This window comes from Perca flavescens, chromosome 10 (assembly GCF_004354835.1).
Source record: "Perca flavescens isolate YP-PL-M2 chromosome 10, PFLA_1.0, whole genome shotgun sequence".
In the NCBI taxonomy this organism is placed as follows: domain Eukaryota; kingdom Metazoa; phylum Chordata; class Actinopteri; order Perciformes; family Percidae; genus Perca; species Perca flavescens.
Genome location: NC_041340.1, coordinates 21,860,900 through 21,886,436, shown reverse-complemented (window position 1 = coordinate 21,886,436; position 25,537 = coordinate 21,860,900). Strand labels below are relative to the sequence as shown.

At 38.5% G+C, this 25,537-nt stretch overlaps 2 protein-coding genes across 3 annotated transcripts in view; both read right to left on the bottom strand.

Annotated features, from left to right (window-relative positions):
* Window positions 1-2,015, bottom strand: part of atrx (ATRX chromatin remodeler) — a 43,707-nt gene extending 41,692 nt beyond the window's left edge. Inside the window, exons 1-2 of one of the 2 annotated variants that reach the window (XM_028588879.1) lie at window positions 1,791-2,015; window positions 10-141 (exon numbers count right to left, since the gene is read on the bottom strand). In XM_028588879.1, coding sequence (XP_028444680.1) covers window positions 10-16 — 7 coding nt within the window. In that variant the 5' untranslated portion in view covers window positions 17-141; window positions 1,791-2,015. The remainder of the gene's footprint in view (window positions 1-9; window positions 142-1,790) is intronic. The other variant, XM_028588880.1, reaches the window with a different exon arrangement.
* A 7,398-nt stretch (window positions 2,016-9,413) lies between these two features.
* The window catches only part of kif3a (kinesin family member 3A), an 18,414-nt gene continuing 2,290 nt past the window's right edge, over window positions 9,414-25,537 (bottom strand). The window contains exons 4-17 of the mRNA XM_028590005.1: window positions 25,101-25,185; window positions 24,796-24,901; window positions 24,080-24,219; window positions 23,768-23,965; window positions 23,390-23,564; window positions 23,185-23,283; window positions 15,611-15,767; window positions 15,289-15,469; window positions 12,740-12,850; window positions 12,343-12,468; window positions 11,264-11,317; window positions 11,061-11,129; window positions 10,820-10,950; window positions 9,414-9,733 (exon numbers count right to left, since the gene is read on the bottom strand). Coding sequence (XP_028445806.1) covers window positions 9,685-9,733; window positions 10,820-10,950; window positions 11,061-11,129; window positions 11,264-11,317; window positions 12,343-12,468; window positions 12,740-12,850; window positions 15,289-15,469; window positions 15,611-15,767; window positions 23,185-23,283; window positions 23,390-23,564; window positions 23,768-23,965; window positions 24,080-24,219; window positions 24,796-24,901; window positions 25,101-25,185 — 1,681 coding nt within the window. The 3' untranslated portion in view covers window positions 9,414-9,684. The remainder of the gene's footprint in view (window positions 9,734-10,819; window positions 10,951-11,060; window positions 11,130-11,263; window positions 11,318-12,342; window positions 12,469-12,739; window positions 12,851-15,288; window positions 15,470-15,610; window positions 15,768-23,184; window positions 23,284-23,389; window positions 23,565-23,767; window positions 23,966-24,079; window positions 24,220-24,795; window positions 24,902-25,100; window positions 25,186-25,537) is intronic.

Genomic DNA, 25,537 nt, shown 5'->3' with positions numbered 1-25,537 from the left:
GATACAGACCTTTCATACACGGGACGTATATAAAGCAGGTGACCTGCCAATGTGAATTCAACCTGCACTGGACCTGTTCACGATGAGTCAGCCGTCACTCTGAGTAGAGAATCCAGTCTGCTGTGTAGTTCATACACTTCACTGACAAACCAGAGAATTGTAGAGTAAGAATCAGCTTCATAATCAAAGAAAGTTTTTGTATCATACACTTTCAGTCCATTACACGCTCACTTGCACTCTCCTTCTATTTTTAATCAGTTATTGTTGTTGAAAACAACTGAAGGAGCTTTCTCAGAGAAGGCCTTTTAATTTAATATAAGCTGTTTATTTTAGATACATTTTTTATTTACATCTGTTGCAGCTGTATATTTTCAAACAGGGAAGGAAACCCTGTCTTTGCATTTTATTTTGACCACAGTAAAAAATATTAAATAAAAAAAATGCTTGTGACGTGCGGTTTTGAGAACTGAACATTAAGCCCACTTTGTAGAAAATACCCACATATTTTGTGTATCGTAATTCAGCCAAAAAAAACTTAATACAGTAAAGCACCGAACTGGACAGAAACATTTAACAGGAAATAAACAGCAGCAGTAGATTAAATTACAAGAGATCCACCAATTTCATCTTCTCACTAACATTTTCAAATTCACACAGGCCTAACTATTTTTATTTTCATTATACAAGACAATTGCACTGACAAAACATATGTGAACATTTGTAATATTCATATAATATGTTAAGATAAAGATAAGTAACTACAATTACAATATAACGTTACACAACTATATTCCTTAAGATTTTCTCCATGCAAAGTTGCAGACGATGTTTGGCTGTTGTTGTAAGTCTATAACAACTTCATCGACTACAGTAAATAAGTAATAATATTATTATATGATATCGGGCTATGGTTTAACCTAATTGAGCATTTGTGTAATTATATATATATTCATAAATCTGGGCGCTACCTACAATATTTTACGTGTATTTGGAGACATAGTCGCCGTTGTTTATTGTGCCGTTTTGCGTTATTATAATGTGCTGATTAGACCGCTACGAGCTCAGTACTTTCAGCAGCAACCAGGCCTAAAATGTATCCAAAATACGGTCAGAAAAAGGAGCCCACTCGCGTACCAAGCAGCGTACGCTCCTGCATTGTTAGGTCTGTGATGATGCTATCTCAACGCAGCCGTTCCATGTTTTGACAACACAGGAACTACTTACTATCACGGATGCCAATTTAGGCTCGCTAACAATAGCAGGTTTAGCGGTCGCCGTTAATGCAGAACTACTTATTTTCACTGCCCCAAGTTGCCCTGGCACGTTGCAATCTCGGCAGTGCATAAAAGGTCCAATGCATGGGCATGCACCGAAAAATGCACGCGCAGGAGGCCTTCCCTCCTTCTGACGACACCATGGCACGAACCAGGGCGCTAACCGCATCCTGGCACTAACGTTACCTAGTAGTAGCATCCAAAGTAGCATTGTAACGGTTAACTAGCTACAATACAAACCAAGTAAAATAATATTGTAATTTTATAAACAAGCGCTTTTTAAATTTGAATTACTGACAAACATTCTGTATAACGCATATGCACATCTGAATCTGCGTGTGTACACATTTCAACAGTGCCGGCTGCGCAGCTGATAGCTATAACCTATGGCTATAACTCAGCTAGCCTAGCTTGCTAACTAACGTTAGCAATAGGCAGTTATGGCCCGGCTCGCCGTTACAGTAATCATTGCAGAATTGACTTGTCTTAACAAACAAGCTAAAACAGTGTTCCTACCTGCTTTTCATCGTCGTCATTTCTTGACGGACAGAGACACGTTTAGTTTTTGTTACAGGTTACCCTGTTCTATCCAATTTGCGGATTTTCGATGGCGGGGAAACAAGTATAGCCTCAGAATACAGAAACAACTCCGGTCAGGGAAGACAAAGCAAGGGGACCATCTTGCCGGATGGCTGTGGACGCAGCAAAATGGCGCATCTAGCCTAAATCCTGTGAGCTTTCCCATTGGCTGACCGTCTCAGGCGCTCTCCCGCTCTGAGTGGCCCAGGCTCAGCGGAGCTTATTGATTCGTTTAGCCGAGGAGGGAATGATTTTCTCTCTAGGAAGTGAAATTCTGCTGGCTCTTAATTTCTAGTTGTCTTAATCTCTTAATACATAATATAGACAATATATATAAATAATCAGTGGTGGAAGAAGTGTTCAAATAATTTAAAGTATGAACACAACATTGTAAAGAACAAAAATGAATGAATGAATTAAAAAATAATCAGATGTATTGCCAAAGTAAGTTTTCACTTGCAAGGAATTTCCCTTGGTGTGTTTGTGCATACAATAAACATATTAAAAAAGAAATAATCAATAAAGCAAAGTAGAAAATAAATAGGCATATAGAATAAAAATATTACAATATAAAATATCTAAAAGACACAATAACAACTGTTTTAGAAAGGAAAAGAAGGCTGTTCTGTTTTGTGCAGGGTGTGCAAAAATATTGCTGATGTGCAAAAGTTCACAGTATATATACTGTATATAATATGCAATGGTCAGGGATATTGATGTGCATTATTGTCACATGTGGTTAAGAGTCCGTGTCATTGGGGGTCCCGGGCCTTATTGATGGGGCTCACTGCAGTCGGCAAGAAAGTGTTTTTGTGAAATGAGGTTATGGTCCCTCTTGCCGGAGGGGAAAAGTTATTTCAAAAAGTGTGTCCAGGGTGGGAGGGGGCGGCCACAATCTTTCCTGTCAGCCTCAAGGTCCTGGAGGGCCGGCAGATTGCAGCCAATCACCTTGTCAGCGGAGCGAATGATATGCTGCAGTCTGCCCTTGTCCTTGTCAGTGGCAGCAGCGTACCAGATGGTGATGGAGGAGGCAGTGAGAACGGACTCGATGGTGGCAGTGTAGAAGTGCACCATCATGGTCTTTGGTAGGATGACCTTCTGCAGCTGCCGCAGGAAGAACATCTGAAGAACCACTGTTGTGCTTTATTAGATGAGAGAGCTGATGTTCAGCTCCCACTTGGGGCACTGGGAGATGATGGAGCCCAGGAAGTGGAAGGACTCCAGCATTGACTTGGGAGTCATCCAGTATTAAAGTATCAAAAGTACTCATTATGCAGAAAAATGGCCCTATATGAATGATAGCCTGTATACTATATGTAATTATTAGATTGTTAATACTTATGTATCAGTGTGTAAACAGCAGTGGTGGAAAGTAAGTAAATTTACTCAAATACTGTAGGCCTACTGAAGTACAATTTTGAGGTAGGCTACTTTCACTTTACTTGAGTATTTCCGTTTTCTGCCACTTTATACTCCACTACATTTCAGAGTGCCTTGAACAGTTTTTTTTTTGTTATTGACCCATCGGACGAGTTTAGAGGGGAAATGTCTCTTTTAGTGGAACTGCTAACAACTCGTGGTAGACATGACAAGTGGCCTCAACCAAACACAGCTTTTTTGTAAGTCACAAGCCAAAAAGTTTGGGAACCACTGGTTTTATTTTATTTATGTATTTCATTAGGTTATACATTTTTATGAATATTTGTATTCTAAAGTTTACCATTACAACTTTCTAATTGCAAAGAACATAATTATTTGGAGCATAGATAAACTGTACTGTGAATGTTGTGAATAAGTTACCAATATCACCTAAAGATGGAGCTCTTCTTCAAAGGTTGTCAGTGTATGCAGAGATGTGGAGATGTGAATATGAAGTTCAGCTAAAACTGCCAGTCACTTTCCTACTCTGCAATCTTATCTTATTAACAATTAGTGTTCAAACTGAGCTTCTGACTTGTCTAATGACCAGTTTTATTAGACAGTTAACTAAATATGTTGCAATTCCAATTAAGTACTCTTCAACTGGTCTGTCTTTGAAATTATTGGTATGATGCTGGCAGCCATCACTTGTAATAGTTTACTTAAATTATTGTATGTAATATTATCTTGATAAAGTAATCGTCTTTTTTTGTTACGTTACTGTTTCATTTGTTTTATTTCAATAACAACACAATTCTTCTGTATTTTAAGAATGACAGACGAGCAGGCGTAACTTAAACAGCTGTTTTGGGGTCTTGTCACCCAGAGTAAAAATAAAAACGAAAGCTGGCAGGATAACTGTCAGTCACATTTTCCTCTTCCTGATGTGTGGGATAATGTTAAAAGCTTGACTCAAACTTTTTTCCTTGTGCCTACTCACCACAGTCATTTTGACATGTTGGAACAGAAAAAGCACAGGTTTTTTCTAAAAATATTAATGATAATGGCTGCCAGCAAGCTCACTGTCACACACTTTAATATCTCAATATATTGACTTAGTATCCCAGAATATTGACTATGAATCTCCAAGTAATGAGAAACTTTAAAATATTGACTTAGTATCTTAAAATATGGACTTATATAGTACATCATTTCCACCTGTGCTTTTCTGATGCAACAAGTCAAAAAAATATCCAGAGTAATATCTCTGTTTCACAGCAGGCAGTTCAATTCAGCTGTAATGACACAGCCATTATAAAATACACTTGATACAACTTGAATATAACAGTTGAAATGATAGTATTTGATCAGATTTGGTTAGATGTTCTGTGCCATTTTCCTTACACATTAGGACAACCTCCATAGGATGTTAACACAAGGTGATGACCATGGTGCGAGTTTTGCTGATAAGGGATTAGCAGGTAATTGCTTAGTCATAGACAACTTCATGCACCTAGTGGAAATTTGATATTAAAGCTGATATACATCAAACCTTATTTGGTGTCTTCCTCCTCTGACGTGTTTGTACACTGTGGTCTTAGAGTGTTAAGAGTGTCAGCATGATGACAAATATAAGTAGCAACAGTAGCGTATGTAGGTTATTCAGCTATTCTGCTCAACCTGACAGTGCTCGCTCGCGGTCTCTTTTAACGCCATGAAGAACTTTCAAATTCTCACACTGATGATCATGTTCGTGATGGTCTACGCAGCATCCCTACATTGTAAGGAGCCTTCCCATGAAAAGAAAAATGAGCTGAAACAGCTACTAGATGATATTCTTGAACGTGCCTCGTCCCTGGAGGAACTGGCCAAAGAATCAGTAAGAAAACCACAAAAATACATGTGGTTTGCTTGTTTGTTTGTTTGTTTGTTTTATGATATACTGACTTATATTTCTTATTTTGTCAGAAGAGTAGTGGAACAGTGACCAAGACATCAGATAGTGGCTCAACATGTGTGGTATGTTGGACATCTTTTTCTGGTTATTGTTATTATTGTACATTAAATTTGTCTGACATAGTAGATGCACAACTTGTGAACTTCTCAAGATGATGTTAAGCATAACTTCAGCTTGTTAAATAACATTCATAATTGTGCCTTTCTCTACACAGAAGGGTTTCTTCTGTTTGGCTGAGAAGGCTCTGGAGCATTACAATAATACACAAGCCAACAATAAACTACATGCAGAATACCTCATCCGTGTGTTGCATATATTCAACAAAGAGGTAAAGAGGAATTCAATGTTATTGAACATGCTTATTAGTCCTAAACTAAACCTAAAATTAATAAATGAAATTTCAAATTGCTTACAGTGACTCTAAAAGGCATCTGTTCCAATGATGAATATGCTCTTTAATGTGAAACATATTCTCTATCACTTTGTGTTTTCAGATCTTTGTGCGCTTAAAACTAAAATTGTCATCATGATTTTGTTTCAGTGTGGGAATAACAACAATTGTTCCCTGCCCACAACTGGATCCAACCAAACCCTATTAGAATTTCTCAGAGACATCAAGCACTGCACACCGCAGTGCAAGAGCCATCTCAGCCAATGTTTGAATCATTAGGAGTGATCATATGTATTATTTAACACATATCATATATCTGTAAATTATATCTATTTATTGCAAATGTAATATTTATTTTCCTGCATATCTTATTTTTGTAGTGTTTATATTTATACATCAATAAATTATAATGGCACATTGATTTCTTGTTTGGAGTCAATATTGTTCACAGCATGCCTGCTGATGTTTTAGGTATCAGCGATCTATCCTCATCATTCAAGTAAAACAGTAACAGCTGTTTCACACTGAAGAATGTTTTAACATTACTATTTTTTTAACATGATTTTACTTTTTAAAGACACCAATTAATTACTGGGTTAACAGATTCTCCAACAGTAGGAAATGCAATTAAAAAGTATATTTTTATGGCTATTACTTGCCATCATAACCTTTTTATTTATTTAAATCCGAGCAATAAACATGAAACCAAGAAAGAGCAACAAAAATGTGAGATAAAATGTGTAAAATAATTTAATAAATAGAATATCCAGGGGTTTGGTGGATGTAAACATTTGACATAAATTATGATACAAAATAAAACTCCACTACAGTTGGCCTCCACTACAGAATATCATAAAATGAAATCATCGCCCACAAAAACATCATACTAGTGCATTAAACTAAGGCATACAGTATGTATAGTGTAAATTAATATAACAGTTGAAATGATAGTATTTTATCAGATTTGGTTAGATGTTCTGTGCCATTTTCCTTACACATTAGGACAACCTTCATAGGATGTTAACACAAGGTGATGACCATGGCGCAAGTTTTGCTGATAAGGGATTAGCAGGTAATTGCTTAGTCATAGACAACTTCATGCACCTAGTGGAAATTTGATATTAAAGCTGATATACATCAAACCTTATTTGGTGTCTTCCTCCTCTGACGTGTTTGTACACTGTGGTCTTAGAGTTTTAAGAGTGTCAGCATGATGACAAATATAAGTAGCAACAGTAGCGTATGTAGGTTATTCAGCTATTCTGCTCAACCTGACAGTGCTCGCTCGCGGTCTCTTTTAACGCCATGAAGAACTTTCAAATTCTCACACTGATGATCATGTTCGTGAAAGTCTACGCAGCATCCCTGGAGCCTTCCCATGAAAAGAAAAATGAGCTGAAACAGCTACTAGATGATATTCATGATCGTGCCTCGTCCCTGGAGCGACTGGCCAAAGAATCAGTAAGAAAACCACAAAAATACATGTGGTTTGTTTGTTTTATGATATACTGACTTATATTTCTTATCTTGTCAGAAGAGTAGTGGAACAGTGACCAAGACATCAGATAGTGGCTCAACATGTGTGGTATGTTGGACATTTTTTTCTGGTTATTGTTATTATTGTACATTAAATTTGTCTGACATAGTAGATGTACAACTTGTGAACTTCTCAAGATGATGTTAAGCCTGTTTCTCTAAACTGATTAAGTCATAACTTCAGCATTGTCAACATTCATAATTGTGCCTTTCTCTACACAGAAGGGCTTCTTCTGTTTGGCTGAGAAGGCTCTGAAGCATGCCACTATATCAGCCATTACAAAACCAGCTGCACAGAACCTCAGCTATGTGTTGCATATATTCAACAAAGAGGTAAAGAGGAATTCAATGTTACTGAACATGCTTATTAGTCCTAAACTAAACCAAAAATTCATAAATGAAATTTCAAATTGCTTACAGTGACTCTAAAAGGCATCTGTTCTAATGATGAATATGCTCTTTAATGTAACACATATTCTCTATCACTTTGTGTGTTCAGATCTTTGTGCGCTTAAAACTAAAATTGTCATCATGATTTTGTTTCAGTGTGGGAATAACTGTTCCCTGCTCACAACTGGATCCAACCAAACCCTATTAGAATTTCTCAGAGACATCAAGCACTGCACAACGATATGCAAGCTCCATCTCGTCAAATGTTTGAATCATTAGGAGTGATCATATGTATTATTTAATACATGTCATATATATATATATATATATATATATATATATATATATATATATATATATATAACTTATTTCTATTTATTGCAAATGTAATATTTATTTTCCTACATATCTTATTTTTTGTAGTGTTTGTATTTATACATCAATAAATTATAATGGCACATTGGTTTGTCATTTGGAGTCAATATTGTTCACAGCATGCCTGCTGATGTTTTAGGTATCAGTGATCTATCCTCATCATTCAACTAAAACAGTAACAGCTGTTTCACACTGAAGAATGTTTTAACATTACTATTTTTTCATTTTTTTAACATGATTTTACTTTTTATAGACACCAATTACTTACTGGGTTAACAGATTCTCCAACAGCAGGAATTGCAATTAAAAAGTATATTTTTATGGCTCTTATTTGCCATCATAACCTTTTTATTCATTTAAATCCAAGCAATAAACATGAAACCAAGAAAGAGCAACAAAAATGTGAGATAAAATGTGTAAAATAATTTAATAAATAGAATATCCAGGGGTTTGGTGGATGTAAACATTTGACATAAATTATGATACAAAATAAAACTCCACTACAGTTTGCCTCCACTACAGAATATCATAAAATGAAATCATCGCCCACAGAAATGTCATACTAGTGACATACAGTATGTATAGTGTAAATTAATGTAACACAAAGGGTTCCGATATTTGACAATAAATAAAAAGACTTGCTTAGAATAGCGAATGGCACTAACATAAGAGATGGCTGGCATGCATGCCCCTATGCTTCATAAGGGAGAAAAAGTATAAAATGCACTTTTCAGTTACATACTTGATACTACATACCCCCCTCTACTTTTTCCCTCCACATTAGTGTTTTTATCTTTTTTCCTCTTTCATGTTAATGACTTCTTTTATTTAATAACACTAAGGCTACAACTTGTGCTCAGAGTATAATCATTTCCTGTAAATTAAGTGAAAATAAACCCTTAATTAGAATTCAATTATAATGTATTCATATCAGCATGGGCTGTTTAGTATGAAAGCAGGAAATCAGTAATACAGAAGTTACAACTTAACTAAAGTGGTGTTCATCACGAAACAGTGTGTTCAATACACTCAACCCATTTCAGAGCATATGAATGCAGTTTATAGGTCCACAATTTCTATTTTCAACATCTTATTTCAGAGTGTTGCTCATTTGAAAAAACAATGAATTTGCAAGTGACATGTTTATGGTTGATTCCTCCTTAATGCTAGAGGTGCTAAGGTAAAAGAGCTTTATTTGAACAGAAGCTGCTGCCACCGAAATGCGTTCCAGAATTACATTAAAATGACATCCAGTCTTACACTATAATACAAATAACAGGTCCCCTTGGCCAAGAGGTCTTTATTTTATTTTATTTTTTATTTATTTAACCTTTATTTATTAAGGGGAGGTTCACTGAGAGGCAGCCTCTCTTTTGCAGGAACACCCTGATCACATTCACACAGTTCCACATTCATACCTGGAAGCTGCCCAGTACAACCACAGTCTGATCTGCTGGCCACTGAGCAGCTCCACTGGAGCAGTTGGGCCTTGTTGAGCAAGCACCTCAGTGGTGGTAATGAGGGAGGGACAAGCGCTGTTCTTTCACTTTCCCCACCCAGATTCTATCCTGTCAGTCTGGGGATTGAACCGACGACCTCCCGGTCACAAGCTCACTTCTCTAACCTTTATGCCACCACTGCCCAAGTCTTAATCCTATCATAGGTGCAGCTCATTCACATTTAAAACATACCAGCTATACAGTGTATTCAGTTAATCTTTTAAATAATGTTGAACAATAAATTCTTCAGACTCGACTTAATGAATTTGTTTCCTAAAGTAACATGAAAGTTGCAGTGAAACCAAGCTGTCCTCTGCGCTGTCTTCACTGCAGAAGGGATTCGATCACAGCATCTGGCTTTGCAGATCTTTTCCTGTGGGGAGATTAAGTCTTATCAACTTCAGAGAACTTTCAGCGCTCTCATTTCTCAGAATAACAGTATATCATGATAACAGCAAATACCATCATGTTTACGCTTCATATCGACATTCTATAAAGAGACTAATAATACAGAGCGGCCAAACATCCACAGCCAATAACTTTTCTCTTTACTCATTGGAGCAGGATCTGAAATGAACTTTCTTCACTGCCTGCTACTGGGGCAGGGCACGTATTTCTTTTGTCTGCCACTCTGAAATTGTGTCTGTCACTTTTGAAATGTACGTGCAGATCAAAGACGAAAGAATGATGCCAGTCAATGTTCAAAGCATAGTAAATTCACAGTGTTTTAATAACACTGAGGCTTTGGGGAAGCCCTATTTTCCAAGGGTGGGCTGTACACATGCGTTTACATGAATGCACAAATTGATGTCACTAAAGTGCAGATGAAAAACTGTTAAACAACAAGCTGAAATGGCAAAAGGGCTAAACTTCTATGAACAAGTTGCACATTACCAGCTAAGAGTGTGAACAAATTACCACAGATCAAGATCAAGATCAAGATCAAGATTTGATGTGAGAAAGGCAGTGTGAAAATGCAAACCAAGAAGCATTAGAGATGGATTGGAATTGATGTTGAAAAGGTGTAAATGCAGCAGTGTCTCCAAGACCCATATACAATCATTCCTCCCAATAGTAACTAACTAACTGCCGGTGAACAGTCAGTGGACCTGGACATTCACAAGATGCCTACTAAACTGTTATTGTTGCAACTTAACTGCTAAACTGCACAAGTTGCTGTTCTTGCATTTTTCAGGTGCATAACCACCACCCTCTGGGCTGACCTCAATCTAGCACGTAGACCGGGTTAACCAAAATAGATTGTTGTTATTGTAAATTAAATTTGTAATTTGAGAAACATAGATGCACAAATGCGGCTAAGTGTACATTTGAGTGCAAATCTGCATAAGAGATCCTTGAAATTACAAATGTAAAGGCCAAAGACTGATAAAAGAAACCATAATGCTCAACAGGATGTGAAGCGTCAGGCTGTCTGTGGTCTGTGTAGGAAGTAGATTACCTTCGCCCCGTCTTGGGTCGGCCACTCTTGCCACTTTTGGAGGTTCTGGGTCTCTCGAGTTTCATCAATGACTGCCGCATGCTTTCCTCTGTGTAGGCCAGATACACATGGGACAAATCCACCTCAAATGGCTACAGCAGGCAGGGACAGATGACAAGAGAAGTCAACAATACATTGTCAAGGAGAGAAAATATCAGGAACATTATTCATTACACAAAACCATCACATGCAAAAAACTCACATCTTTTTCTTTTTTGTCTGGAGCAGGGGTCTGTTTTCTCATATTGTTGCCAGTGTATGCCACACATTTCTGAAAGTTATAAGATTCAGTACAAAGACACACATTACTAAGAAGTGTTCTTTAACTCAAGAGTTTGAACCTTGACATTGATGTCGATCAAACTGCAAACCACAGAGTGTGCTTGAAAAAAGCAGTGAGCTCACCAGCTGCCATTCTCCAATGTCTTCATTCCAGTGCACGTAATTCTCGATCATCTCCTACACAGGAAACGAGAAAATATAAAAACTAGACGCAAAGACAGACATTATTATTGATGCAAAGCTCCCTAAACTAGCTAAGCTAACAGCAGGTTTATGCAGGTGGAGAAACCTAAAGGTAAAGACAAGTAACAGCTTATGCACTTCTTATGTTTTGTTTAAACCAAATGCAAAGCACATTTTTACCTCGCCTTACTTGGGAAAAGTCTGAATTCATGCTTTGTCAGGTCTGTTGAAGCAGACAGCTTTTGAAATGCTTGTTTTCTGAATGGAGTTCGGATTGATCAGGGCAATGCTGTGCAGGATATTCTCAACACTAATAGGCCTTCGCGCCACAGCGGCACGCCAATTTCGCGCCCAAGGTAAAAGAATTTGCGCTTTGCATAATTTGCATCACCCGGCACAAATTCAAGTCTTTGCTTGGACTTTGTTAGAGCATCAAAGATTAATCAAATAAAAGTGAACTATTAAATTAATTGCCAACTATTTTTTAAATTGATTAATTGGTTTGGGTCCTTTTTTTAAATGAAAGAATGATCCGTTTCCAGCTTTTTAAAATGTGAATATTTTCTAGTTTCTTCACTCCTCTATGACAGCAAACCACTTCCTGTCCACTTGTCAATGTGCGCAGCCTGCTACATGTTCATGATTCGGTAGGTTTGTGAGGTTGTGAGCTTTGTACAAGCCAGGTCCATGAGGTTCTTCACATAGAAGAAAAAAACCTAAGCATATGTTACTACATGAATCTCATAATGCATTAATAATAATAAATGCATCTTCTGATTTTCTGCTTGTGTCAGGTTATTATACACAGAATAGATAAAACAGCTATATGGATGAAAAGTAACTATTCCAACACAACCTAAATAAAGTCAAAGTCTGCCAGTGACTAAGGCAGATTTTTATTTTATGCCTCTTCTTTGTGCGTACTGATGTGAAGGAACAATATAAGTGATAAGAGGTATTAAGCAAAGGCAAAATACTGAAAACCAGTGCTACAAATGTAAGTATACAAACATGCACACCTGGTATTCCTGGGGAATAAAGTTGTCTATGATGAGCATCTGGAGACGCAGCTCTCGACTCAGCTGGCGGATGTTCTCCAGGAGGCCCTCAATCTCTCTGTGATGCTCTTGCTGCAGATCTGCCATCTAACAGGAAAAACCACAACCACCACTGTGGATCAATTTGTTTCTTTTCCCTGATCAATTAAGACTAACTTCAACCATGTTTCATAACTTACCAGTTTAAGCTTGATTGAAAAAGTATATTATAAAATTTTCTATAGGAATTCGGGCTTTCATAATGATGGGGCAAATGACCCTACGTGCTGTACGACTGTCTCTACACACTACACCACCCTGCAGCCCTGACAGGGCATGTATGATCTCTCTCAGTGTTACTCTTTTAGATTTTGCTTACTTCTGATTTGGCAGCCATCAGCATGGTCCATACTTTCTTCAGCTTCTTGGTCTTTCCTTGAGCCTCCTCCTGCAGACTAGTGTACTTCTCTTCTATGTCCAGACGTTCTTGCTGTTTTAAGAGGGAGAGGCAGAGGGATCAGTGATTATGCAGAAGCAAGCAAGCAGTCTGTGGTCATGCCAGTTAAAGACCCTAAATAGATGGAGGCAGAAGTAAAAATAACGTCTTAAAACTGTCTTTTGTGTATGTTAAGAAGTTGTTTTCAAATCCTGACGTTTGCATCACTTCAAACTGAAAGGACACGATTCCCCTTGGTATTTCTCTGAACAGTGCTTGTACACAAAGAAAGTGAGAGAGTGAGTATTTTCCAACCACAATGATGTAGCCATTTCAATGTAAATCAAGCAAACGTTGCGACTGACACATTTAGAGTATGTGGTATCTGATGTCACACCTTGCCACCCACTGTGTCCCATGGAAGAGATGCAGACAGATGATGTCATATGTGTCTTATTTATTTGGGTGGTTTACTCATTTGTTTATTTAAAAAGGAACACGCCAACTTATTGGGAATTGAGCTTATTCACCGTAACCCCCAGAGTAAGACAAGTCGATACATACCCTTCTCATCTCCGTGCGTGCTGTAACGCTGCCTGACGGCTCCAGCATTAGCTTAGCCTAGCACAGATCCTGCAGGTAACTGGTTCCAACTAGCCTACTGCTCCGAATTGTGACAAAAGTAACGAAATAACGCCAACATGTTCCTATTTACATGTTGGGATTTGTATAGTCACAGCGTGTACAAAAAACAAGGTAACATGAGACACAGCCATCTTCTAACAGTAAACAAACCGGGAACTATATTCTCAGACAGGCTTGCTGCGAGCATATCACTCCGCCCAAGTACTATATTCTTCCACCTAAGAATATAGTTCCCGGTTTGTTTACGGTTAGAAGATGGCTGTGTCTCATGTTACGTTGTTTTTTGTACACGCTGACACTCTATAAATCACATGTAAATAGGAACATGTTGCCGTTATTTTGTCACTTATTCGGAGCAGTAGGATTGCTGGAACCATTCACCTGCATGTTCTGTGCTGGGCTGATGCTGCTGGAGCCGTTGGACAGCATTACAGCACGCACAGAGATGAGAAGGGTATGTATCGACTTGTCTAACTCTGGGGGTTACGGTGAATAAGCTAAATTCACAATAAGTCGGCGTGTTCCTTTAAGATATCTTAGAAAGAAAAAAAAAGTCTTAACTCCAGGATGATTGGTAGATGGTTACAACTTTAACTTCAGTATAGTTACAGCATGACAGTGGTTGGCGTTATCAATTTAATGTAACTAATGCACACATTCATGTAATAATTTCAGTTCATACTGACAACCGCATGAATAACTAACTACTCATCATCAGCTGATTCACTTGGTAAAGTATTTTTTTATTCTTTAGTTCGCACATCAAAATAATTTGTACATAGTAACGAATCATAAAAACATGTGCAAGGAAGACAAGAAACCCCAAGGGGCTTATAAAGGGTCTCCCTTTAAAGTGTATGATAACAGTTTAATATGTAACAACAACGTAGGAGACAAAAGAAAAATCAAATAACAGAACTAAACACATCAATAAGTTTATATGTAGAAAAAAAGAAGACAAAAAACAAACAATGAAGACAAGAATATAAAGAGAAATACAATGATAAAAATACATAAACCAGGTTTACAGTAAAGGCCAAAAGTTTGGACACACCTTCTCATTCAATGTGTTTCTTTATTTTCATGACTATTTACATTGTAGATTCTCACTGAAGGCATCAAAACTATGAATGAACACATATGGAATTATGTACTTAACAAAAAAGTGTGAAATAACTAAAAACATTTTAGATTCTTTAAAGTAGCCACCCTTTGCTTTTTTTGATAGCGCTGCAAACCCTTGGTGTTCTCTCAATGAGCTTCATGAGGTAGTCACCTGAAATGGTTTTCACTTCACAGGTGTGCTTTGTCAGGGTTAATTAGTGGAAGTTTTTCCCTTATTAATAAAAAAGCAAAGGGTGGCTACTTTGAAGAATCTAAAATATAAGACATGTTTTCAGTTATTTCCCACTTTTTTGTTAAGTACATAATTCCATATGTGTTCATTCATAGTTTTGATGCTTTCAGTGAGATTCTCATGTCATGAAATAGTCATAAAATTAAAGAAAACGCATTGAATGAGAAGGCGTGTCCAAACTTTTGGCCTGTACTGTATGTCAAACCATAAAAAAAGACAGAGACAAAATATAAAAGTTGAAAGAAAATTAGTTTGTTTAAGTGCTTTACCTACATTAAATAGTCAGATTAAACAAGAAGTGACAGCAGTGCAATCGTGATTAAGAAAAAGATACCGCTTGACAGCGTTTTTTAAACCCGTTAGGTGAAAGGTAGAAAAAATGCGAAGGGAGATAATTAAAACTTTAGCTCCTCTGAAATGAAGACTAAACTGAGACAAGGATGTACGAGATATTTGGTAGTTGGATTGGTTTTTGATCATCTACACTTACCTCCTTCTCCTCCAGCTCCCTCCGCAGCCGCTCCGCTCTCCTGCGACGTTCTTCCAGTTCATTGTTGGACTCCTGCAAAAGCTTCTCCTGCTCCTCAGCCTTGGCCAAGAGATCCACCCCACCCACGATCACCTTCTTCTCCAAGGCCGACAATTTATCCAGCAAAAGGTGATGCTCCTGCCTAAGGGATTAGAGATGGAGCAGACTTCAAATGAGCGTTTACCACATCCACTAACAATTGAACTGATGAATACCAGTTTTATGAATACCACATTTAAAAGGTTCATCAAAAATTCATATATTTCTCTTTTCATGGACTCACTGAGCTTTAAGTAGGTCCTTCTCCCTCTTCTCCAGCTCTGCCCTTGCCTTGTTCCTCTCCTCCTCCTCCATGTCCAGCTTGGCCTCCAACGCCTTTCTTTCCTCTTCAATCTTTGCCTGCATCTCCACCATCTTGTCTGGAGAAACCTTCTTCCTCCCTTAAGAGCGACACACAGGGAACCATAGGGTCTTTAATTGACAGGTTGTTTTAGATGTATCTTCCTATTATACATTAGTATTACTTGTCAGTGTATAGGTTACAATTTCAATGCAGAACATTCTATACTGTGGTTTTTAATCAGCATTAGTAATATTAGTATGTGCCAGTTCAGACCAAAGATTCGCGTCTGCAAAGTTCTAAAACCTGCCAGTTTACACCAATGAATCGAGATGGTGTATCATCTCCATAGCAACGACTCTTTGTACTTCCAGGCTTTTTTTTATTCCCAGATATTTATAGCGTCTCAAAATATGAATGTAGATAGTGATAGTGAGATACTTGCTACAGTTGCATTTCTAGTAGTGATAAAACGGCGAAAACATTGTTTAATTTCTCTGATTCACTGCTTTGTTCTAACGTCACCCCCTCTCTTCAGTCACTCTCCAGCTCTCTCGACCACATAACGTGCTCGCGGGCTGTCATTCAGCCTCCGTATAAAACGCTTTGGGCTTTTCTTGGCTTTATTTAGAGGACAGATTAAGTCAGGAAAGTGGGAAAGAAAGGGGGATGACATGCAGCAAAGGGTCGGAACCGAACCCACGGGAGCTGCGACAAGGACTGAGCCTCAGTACATGGGGTGCGCGCTCAACCAGGTTAGCTAACCAGGCGCCCCGTATCATTTTATTATTATAGTTTGTAGCTGACTTTGTTATTGGCTGTTGAAACAGGTGACGTCCCTTACGTTCTAAAAGCAGCCTCTGGCAACTTGACAAGCTGAGTGGCAGGCGGCACCATCAGCCAGCGAGCTGGGATGGGCCAGATCAGACCGCTGCATCCTTTCCCTGCAATGTTCTAAAACACTTCTGTATCGTCGCGAATCTTTGGTCTGAAATGGGCTTAAGGAACCTTAGTCCTAACGGTACAGATCCACTTTTGCGACACGACTGTCGCATGGTGTCGCGTCGCCTCCCCTCATTTGTACGTTCCTCAATTACAGCTATGGGCGGGTCCAGCGGGGAATGTTGTCGAATTTTGAAATTTGGAGGGAGAAGTGATCAGAGCAGACCTCTGTGCTCTACTTCTACTGGATAGTCGCGTCACGTTCAACGGATTCATTTGCATAAAGCTGGGCATCGGCCAGCTTTTTGACGCGCTACATTTTCTCAAATGTAGCTTCGCCTTCCCGGAATGCTTTGCGTGCGCGTTGAAGTCGCTTGACGTCACCCATAGGAATAGAGTGGAGCGTAACGCGACAGAAGCGTCGCACGGACAAGTGGATCTGTACCGTAAGATTATAGAATGCCATTTTATTCAATATAAAATAAATGAATAAATACATAAATAAATATGCCTATGAAATACATCCTGGAATAATTAAATGAGGCAATAACTATATCAATAAATGTAAATATAAATATATAAATGATTCAATATAGTACAATAAATAAATAAATAAATAAATAGGTTTTACTTTTATTTATTTCATGGACTTTTATTTCATAAGTACACATTTATTTATTTTAGGAGACTTTTGTGTCATGTCACATTTATTTATTTCCCGATCTATTTATTCCTACTTGTTATATTCAAATGAAGGGGCGTGGCTATCTCTCAGATTCAGACCCTGCCTCCCTCCGACTCTCTGTTTCTCCCCACTGCCGAGAGAAAACTTTGCCATGAAGTGAGCGGATACCAGCAACACAGATAAACTTTCAGTACACAGCTGTACAGCGCCATGGTCTGATCCCAACAAACTTTCTGTTGCTGCCATTAAATTTGCTAATCCAATTAAGACTGCATGACCCCGCTCTCCTTCTTGCGAATCAATCTCAGCTGTGGGGACCACATTAGTTAGTTAGCCAGGTAACCAAAAGAATCTGCCAGGCTCATGTTTCATTTCCTCTGGCAGATAGTAATATGCTGGCAATGCCAGGCTACTAGCTAGTTGCTTTTAGTCTGAGGCTGTGAGATTAGCCTCGTAAGACCGTCCTGATCTCGCGAGCTCCAGTTTTCCACTCGCAGATCAGTCTGGCATCTTGAGGCAGAGAAAATTTGGAGCCGTTAGCCAAACGACCGGGCCAATCAGCGTTGGTTTTGAGGTGGGTTAGGTGGTGATAGACAGATGGTTTATCCAATCAGCTAACCAGTATTTTCAGACAGCGGTAGCCGCTCGCTAATGCTTTTTTTCTCTTGGATCCTTCTTTTGGAATATGGTCCGTGAACCTGAAATGGTGCCTTTTATTCCTAAATTCTCGTTACACAAACGGCAAATATCCTTTACCAACATGTTTGCATGCTGAGCTAACGAGCTATGCTTTGCCTGCAGCAGCAGGTGCGGGCTTGTGGTTGTATTTTCATACGCTTCGTGGATCCGATTGGTTGATTTGGCCCGTCTATCACCAACATAGGTGATAGACAGATGGTTCATCCAATCAGCTAACCAGTATTTCCGCCCCTTCCCAAAATTTCTCCAACGGAAAGTTCCCAGATGGATATGCCGAGCAAATGCGAAGCAATCCATCTGGCGGAGTCAGGTTACTGTGAGATAGCCACACCCCTTCATTTGAATATAAGAAGTGCAAATAAATAGAGGGAAATAAATAAATGAAATAATATCCCCTGAAAAAAATGTGGACTCATGAAATAAAAATCCATGAAATAAATAAAAGTAAAACCTATTTATCAAACTATATTGTCTCATTTATATATCAACATGAATTTATATATTTATTGCCTCATTTATTTATTTTTATGTATTTATTAATTAATTAAATATGGAATAAAACATAATTCCATATAAGAGTGAGTACCAGTGAGATATGTTTTGACTTGTTAATGCAGAGTATACAATTATGGTTAGTGTAAGCAAAATTTGAAAATAAGGGAAACTTTATTAAGTGCAAGATTGTCGTAATGACATGGTAACTGTGAATGGAGAGCATGAGGAACATGGTTGGTAGTCATATATGGACAAACAGAAAAAATGTTAACACGAATTATACAAAAAACGGTTATCAAATTAGTCTGAATTAATGAAATAGCTATTGAAAACACACAGCTGCCATCTAGACAATCTGTGCGAGTAGAGTCACCATTGCTTCAGGACAGTAGGACTATGTAGATTCTTACACCAACCTCTTTCTTCTTGAATTAAGAGGTGTATAGCAAGTCAGACAGGCGGCATTTGCACCAGGAGGAGGAGAGAGAGAGAAGATGAGCCACATATTACAGAGTGAAGTTGAAAGTCTTATGACTTTACAGAGCGGAAAACCACATACGCCGTGTTCCAAATTATTATGCAAATGACATTCTGAAATCAAAAGCTATTTCAATCAAACACATCTTAACAGGGCAAGTTACATGTTAACATAGAGTCAGCATTGGAGTTTCTGTTTGAATTTCTTTTCAGGATGTCAGAATAGCCTCCCAGAGCTGCTGTTTTGATGCAAACTGCCTACCACCCTCATAGATCTTTTGCTTGAGGGTGCTCCAAAGGTTCTCAATAGGGTTGAGGTCAAGGGAGGATGGGGACCACACCATGAGTTTCTCTCCTTTTATGCCCATAGCAGCCTATGACACAGAGGTATTCTTTGCAGCATGAGATGGTGCATTGTCATGCATGAAAATGATTTTGCTATGGAAGGCACGGTTCTTCTTTTTGTAACATGGAAGAAAGTGGTCAGTCAGAAACTCTACATACTTTGCCGAGGTCATTTTCACAGCTGCAGGGACCCTAAAGGGGCCTACCAGCTCTCTCCCCATGATTCCGGACCAAAAAATGACTCTGCCACCTCCTTGCTGACGTCGCAGCCTTATTGGGACATGGTTGCCATCCACCAACCATCCACTACTCTATCCATCTGGACCATCCAAGGTTGCACGGCACTCATCAGTAAACAAGACTGTTTGAAAATTTGTCTTTATGTATTTCTGGACCCACTGCAACCGTTTCTGCTTGTAAGGAGAGAAACTCATGGTGTGGCCCCCATCCTCCCCTGACCTCAACCCTATTGAGAACCTTTGGAGCACCCTCAAGCAAAAGATCTATGAGGGTGGGAGGCAATTTGCATCAAAACAGCAGCTCTGGGAGGCTATTCTGACATCCTGCAAAGAAATTCAAGCAGAAACTCTCCATAAACTCACAGGTTCAATGGATGCAAGAATTGTCAAGGTGATATCAAAGAAGGGGTCTTGTGTAACTTGCCCTGTTAAGATGCGTTTGACTGAAATAGCTTTTGATTTCAGTAAATATGACCTAATGCTGCAAATTCAGCAAATGACCATTTTCAGTTCTTGACAACCTATAAAATGTTTTGAAACTCTGTTGTGCATAATAATTTGGAACAGTGCATTTAGAGTTTGTTTTTTTTAAATACTGTTTTCATTGGGTGGTTTGTTCAATGAAATTTGACTTATACCCTAACGGTTGGTGACTTGAAAATTATACTGACTGTCATTTGCATCAACTATTTAGGAAAATCAGTGAAAAATGTCATTTGCATAATAATTTGGAACACAGTGTATAGAAGAGTGGGACAAGTCAAACAAGAGAAAGCAAAGTTTCAGTAAGAATAACAAAATGTCGTAGGCAAAGTGACGGTGGATAGACACGAGACAAAAAAAACATCACTTCAGACAATGAAACATGATGTGGGTGATTTACGCCTTTAAGGGACAGGAGTTACAAATTATACACAAAGCCTGGCAGAGGTCAGGTGTTAACTAGTCTGGATCGACAGAAGTAGATTTCCAGAATAAAGCCTGACATCCGTCAAAACAGTGTCCACTTAGGTCATGCATGGAAAAAAAGTAGGAGAAATTTAACTTTAGATTGTGCCCTTTTAAATTCATGGATCCGTCCCAAGACATCCTTATCAACACACCAGGAACCTTTGCAATCAATTGCATGTAAAAACAATATGTGGGACATGGTCAGTAGCAGTGTGGGGGGGAGGGGGGTCTGGGCTGTAAGTCAACAGGAGTGGCACAGACATAGGGAAAGTATAAAGCCCCTTTCACACATGCACTGTAATCCATAAATGCTCTGGGTAAACTTACTCTGGCAATTTGCCTTCTCAGGGCCTTAAACAGCTCAGGTGTCAATTAAATGAACAACATTAACAGAGAAGGTTCAGCGTGTCCCCTATTTCATTAATTTGCATGTAGGGTACACAGCAATGAGTTTTTGGCAGATGATCAGTTTTTGGCAAGACACCTGTAGCCGGTGAACCGCAATCAATGAGCCATGTAGGGATTCATCAACTTCCCACTGCTGTACTGGGCATGTGTGGGGACACCAAGATATCTAGATGTATTTATGTACACACACATGTAGAAATGGTTGTGCCTGAAAATCCCAGTAACTGAGCAGATAGTGAAATACTCAGATCAGCCCGTCTGGCAACAACAACCATGCCACGCTCAAAGTTGCTTAGATCACATACCTTTTCCATTCTGACATTCAGTTTGGAGTTCAGGAGACTGTCTAGACCTGGACCACACCACTAAATGCATTGAAGCAGCTGCCATGTGATTGGTTGATTAGATAATTGCATTAACGAGAAATTTAACAGGTGTTCCTAATAATCCTTTAGGTGAGTGTATAGCCAAACTCACTTTAGATAATACCTTACATAATCCAAACAGAAGTAAAAGAAAAAAAGAAAATTGGGTTTTCTGATGTTAAAATTTCCATGCAGTCCTGTTGAGAATGTGCGAGAAGATGTGAATAATGTGCGCCCATCTACAGACAGCTTTGCAATTTCACACTATGATAACAAAAGGATAAAAGACATATCAAGCCAACCACTAAAGAGGAAATACTATGAATGACTCAAGCGGTATATGAGACAAGTCATCAGGAAAAACCCTATGAAAACCACCTACATATACAGTGCAAACATAAAAAAATTAAAACAAGACCACACTGAAACACATCCGTTAAGTAACATTAATTTTCAGCTTTCACTCATGCCAACTGTTTTTTAAAATATAAACAGAAACATGTTAAAGCTACAAACAGCATGCAAGCAAATCAGGAATTAAAGAGAGAAAAACTATTGAACTACTGAAATATTTTCCATTTTTAAGTACAGCGGTGTGGCTGCTGACAAGACTGCAAATCCTCTGTCAAATTTCATTTAGGACTAAATTGACAAGGAGCATTTCTCGAGGGGAGCTAAAGGTTGTTTTAACAACTATTGGGGATGCTTAAGAGGAGGCAAGCCTCCCAAAGCACTGCCTGTGGTCAGCAATCAAGTCATGGAGATAAACAGCCAATCAGCCGCAAAATCTGCTTTCTAATCATTTAGAAAGCCTGTACGGTATGATAACGAATACACTCTTAATCCTCGATGTACATTTTATTTTTTTGTAAACTGACATGCTACGGCAGTGATTCCACCATGGTGTCAAAACAATCTGGAATGTTCACAAGTTACTGACTCAGCATGGAATTATTTTAAGTATAGAGGAGCTCAGTGTAAACGCCAAAAACACTTCTTTACATTAATATTCAAACGAGAATTTGTACGGAATCCATGTGTGAAAAGGGCTCAAGTTTGTGGGCAGGTGGGTTGGTAGAGCAGAGTGCTGCTCCAACTCACTATTCTGAGGTTTATCCTCTGTCTCAGTGGGTGGTGGCACTAAGGAAGAGCAGGCAAATTCTGAGCTATTGCTGCTGCTGCTGCCACTGTCTGGAAAAGAAACAGAGGAAGCACCCCTCCCACCAAAGCCCACAGTGAGAAACCAGGTAGAGAGCTGCAGAGCTTAAAGCAAAATGTAGGTTCTTTATGTAGATCCAACAGATCAGGGAGCTGCAGGTGCACACATGCAAAGTGCAGATACAGCACAGCACCATACTCACAGAAGCTGAATGATTTGGTTATTATTAATTCAGAGTAACCTAATGACACAGTATTAGAATGAAAAATAACGATATCTGGAAATTATAAAGACATATCCATAGAAATAAAATTTTTATTTCGTTGGAGATACCAATATAAAATCATCATGGAACATGACCTCACATAGCGGGAGCATTGCAACATATTGTGGTGACCTAATGATGTTCTTTTCATCTATATTTAACACTTTCCAACAAAAAAACTGAGAAAAGTAGAATGTGACAATAAAAAAGGGAAACTCCTAAATGAGAAAGCTGTTATGTTTATGGAAGCCTGGTAACAAAAAGTAAAACCTAACTAGTGACCTAAAAGCAACTTCAGCTCAATAATTATCTAAGGAACTGAATGCTGACTCATATTACAATTAACATGCTGACAAGAGATTAAACTGATGTATATCCAACTTACAAAAACCACTCCCTACAGGCTTAGGAAGATTGCATCAACAGATGTTCAGTCATTTGCACTCATGCACACTTGCATCTGTGTAAGTTAATAACAAATTCTTACCTCTTCTTTTTCTGCGGCCTTCTCCTGCCACCCCTCCTTCATCATCACCTTCATCCATCTCTTCTGATCCACTTCCCTCTGATCCAGATATCTCTTCACCTAGAATTGCACAAAAACACAGGTAAAAAAAAAAAGACAAGTCAGTCTTGAAAAAAATACTTGTAATAAAAACAGCATGATTACTTTTTACTGTGTGGCTTATTACCTTCCACCAGTTTCTTCTTTAGCTCCTCAATCTCCTTCTGAAACTGGCGCAAAAGGGCATCCTTTGGATCCTCATTGATCCTGGCTTTGTTCTTGATGTTTTTAGCCCTATTAGCGTAGCGCAGGGTACTGATGGTCTCATCATAGTTATAGTCTGCAGGGCCTATATTTGCACACTGGTGGGGAGAAGTATGCCATTTAAAAAGTATGGCAAAAACTGTGATGTCCAAGTCAAGTATATAAAAATGCTCAGAATTGATAAATGCTTCGGAAATGCACATTTCTAGCTCTCTGAAATTAAGCATTTGTTGCTTTGATCACTTAATGTTTAAAAAGAGTTTGTTTCTGCTTCTAGTACAATTTTCAACTTTCACTCTACCATCATGGTCTTGGAGTTTCCTCCTAGGGAATCCTGCAGCAGACGGGTTAGTTTAGAGTTCCTGTAGGGCACGTGCGTACTCTTGCCGTCCACCAGGGCAGAGATGACGTTACCCAGCGTGGAGAGAGAGAGATTAATCTTTGTCGCTTCCTTTAAACGCTGACCTGTTGCTCCAGTCTTGCCCTGTCTTTCCGAGCCCTGTAGGGGTAGAGGGGCAGATTGATTGGTGGTGGTCTTAGTTACGTCCATATCATCTAATTTTCTTGGAAGTAGTTTATTTTTACTGAGAAATTTATGGCTGCAGAGACATACCGCAAGATCAACCAGATGAAGCTTTCCCATGCGCACATGCTGGTTTCCGTCCACACCCTTCTCGCTGCACTCGATGGTGATGGTGAAGATAGCATGAGAACGGGAGCTGTGTTCATTCATGTTTGTGGCACCGACAGAACCTAAATGCAGTGAAATATCATTTGATCAGACAACAGGACTAATTTTTTTATAAAAAGTATAAAAACGTGAAATGGACTTGGAATTGAACGATTATCTGGAAGATGGCAAAAGCACAAAAAAACACAACATGACTCATATAAGTATTGTGTACCTAAAATCTTTAAAAGTTAGGCTGATTATTATATGGGAATGACTATCCCAGCACTTTATAAAAATGTTATTCAAGCTTTTTCTGACGTCCAACAGAACGTAAAGTATGCACAAGCAAGTCTTTGCATATAAGCCCATTGCTTAATAGTTTGCATGCATTGCATTTTAAATAAAGAAACAATTACAGAGATTTTATTTTATGTATATCAATTAGCTAAATCCACACAATGTTGTATATAATGCAAGACTGAAACATTGCTTCAGCCTCTTTAAAGTTTGTCTACATTTCCATTTCTTGCAAGCAAGGTCCTTCTTATGTGGTTTCATTACATATTGCACAGATAAATATTTCGGTGAAAAAGATAAATGTTTGATTTTTTGGGGGTAACGTTTCCCTTCTTTATGCTGTCAATGTTTCTGCTCACGGTTTTTGTGGCCCATGGTCATAATCCTGTCCATGTCATCTGCATTGTTCACAACGTAACCAGAGAGGTCTTTGATATACACGCCAACATCTGGTCTTTCTTTGACCTGTGAGGAAAAAATTTTACTTTATCAACTGCTGTCAGCATCAAAACAGTGAATACAAGCAAATCTAATCAGCCATCTTCTACAAGTTCTCCTGTTGGGTAAAATGACTGTAGTGCCCTTTATGACAGGTCCTCCAAGACAGTTTTGAGATGAATAACTGAACTCTATGTTTTAGTGTTGGTTTTAAATATCCTTTTACCTCTAGCCTCTGCATCTGGTCCTTGCCCAACAGGTCTCGCACTTCCTCATTGTAAATCTCCAGGTATGAAACACGAACCAAAAACCTGTGAAAGTTAAATGTGTATTCAAATGCTGAAATGTACAGCTGCAAATGGCAACAGGCCTTGTACATCTTTCACTCATAAGTTGCATGTTTACATGTAGCCTTTTTATTCTGCTAATAAAAAATGCCTTCCATAAGCAATCTAATCAGAATAAGTATCTGAAAGAAATTAAATTTCTTTTGTTAAGGGATGGTCTAAACTTTCATAATCGGTTTACCAGATGGATTTTTCTCTTTAAATGCTTTGCCAAAATACGTTGTATTTTCTGAATATGCATGAGCTCCCTCACTAAAATTAGAAATGCACAACCCTCACCACCAATATTTGTTATATTTCAAGTTTCTTTCTTAAA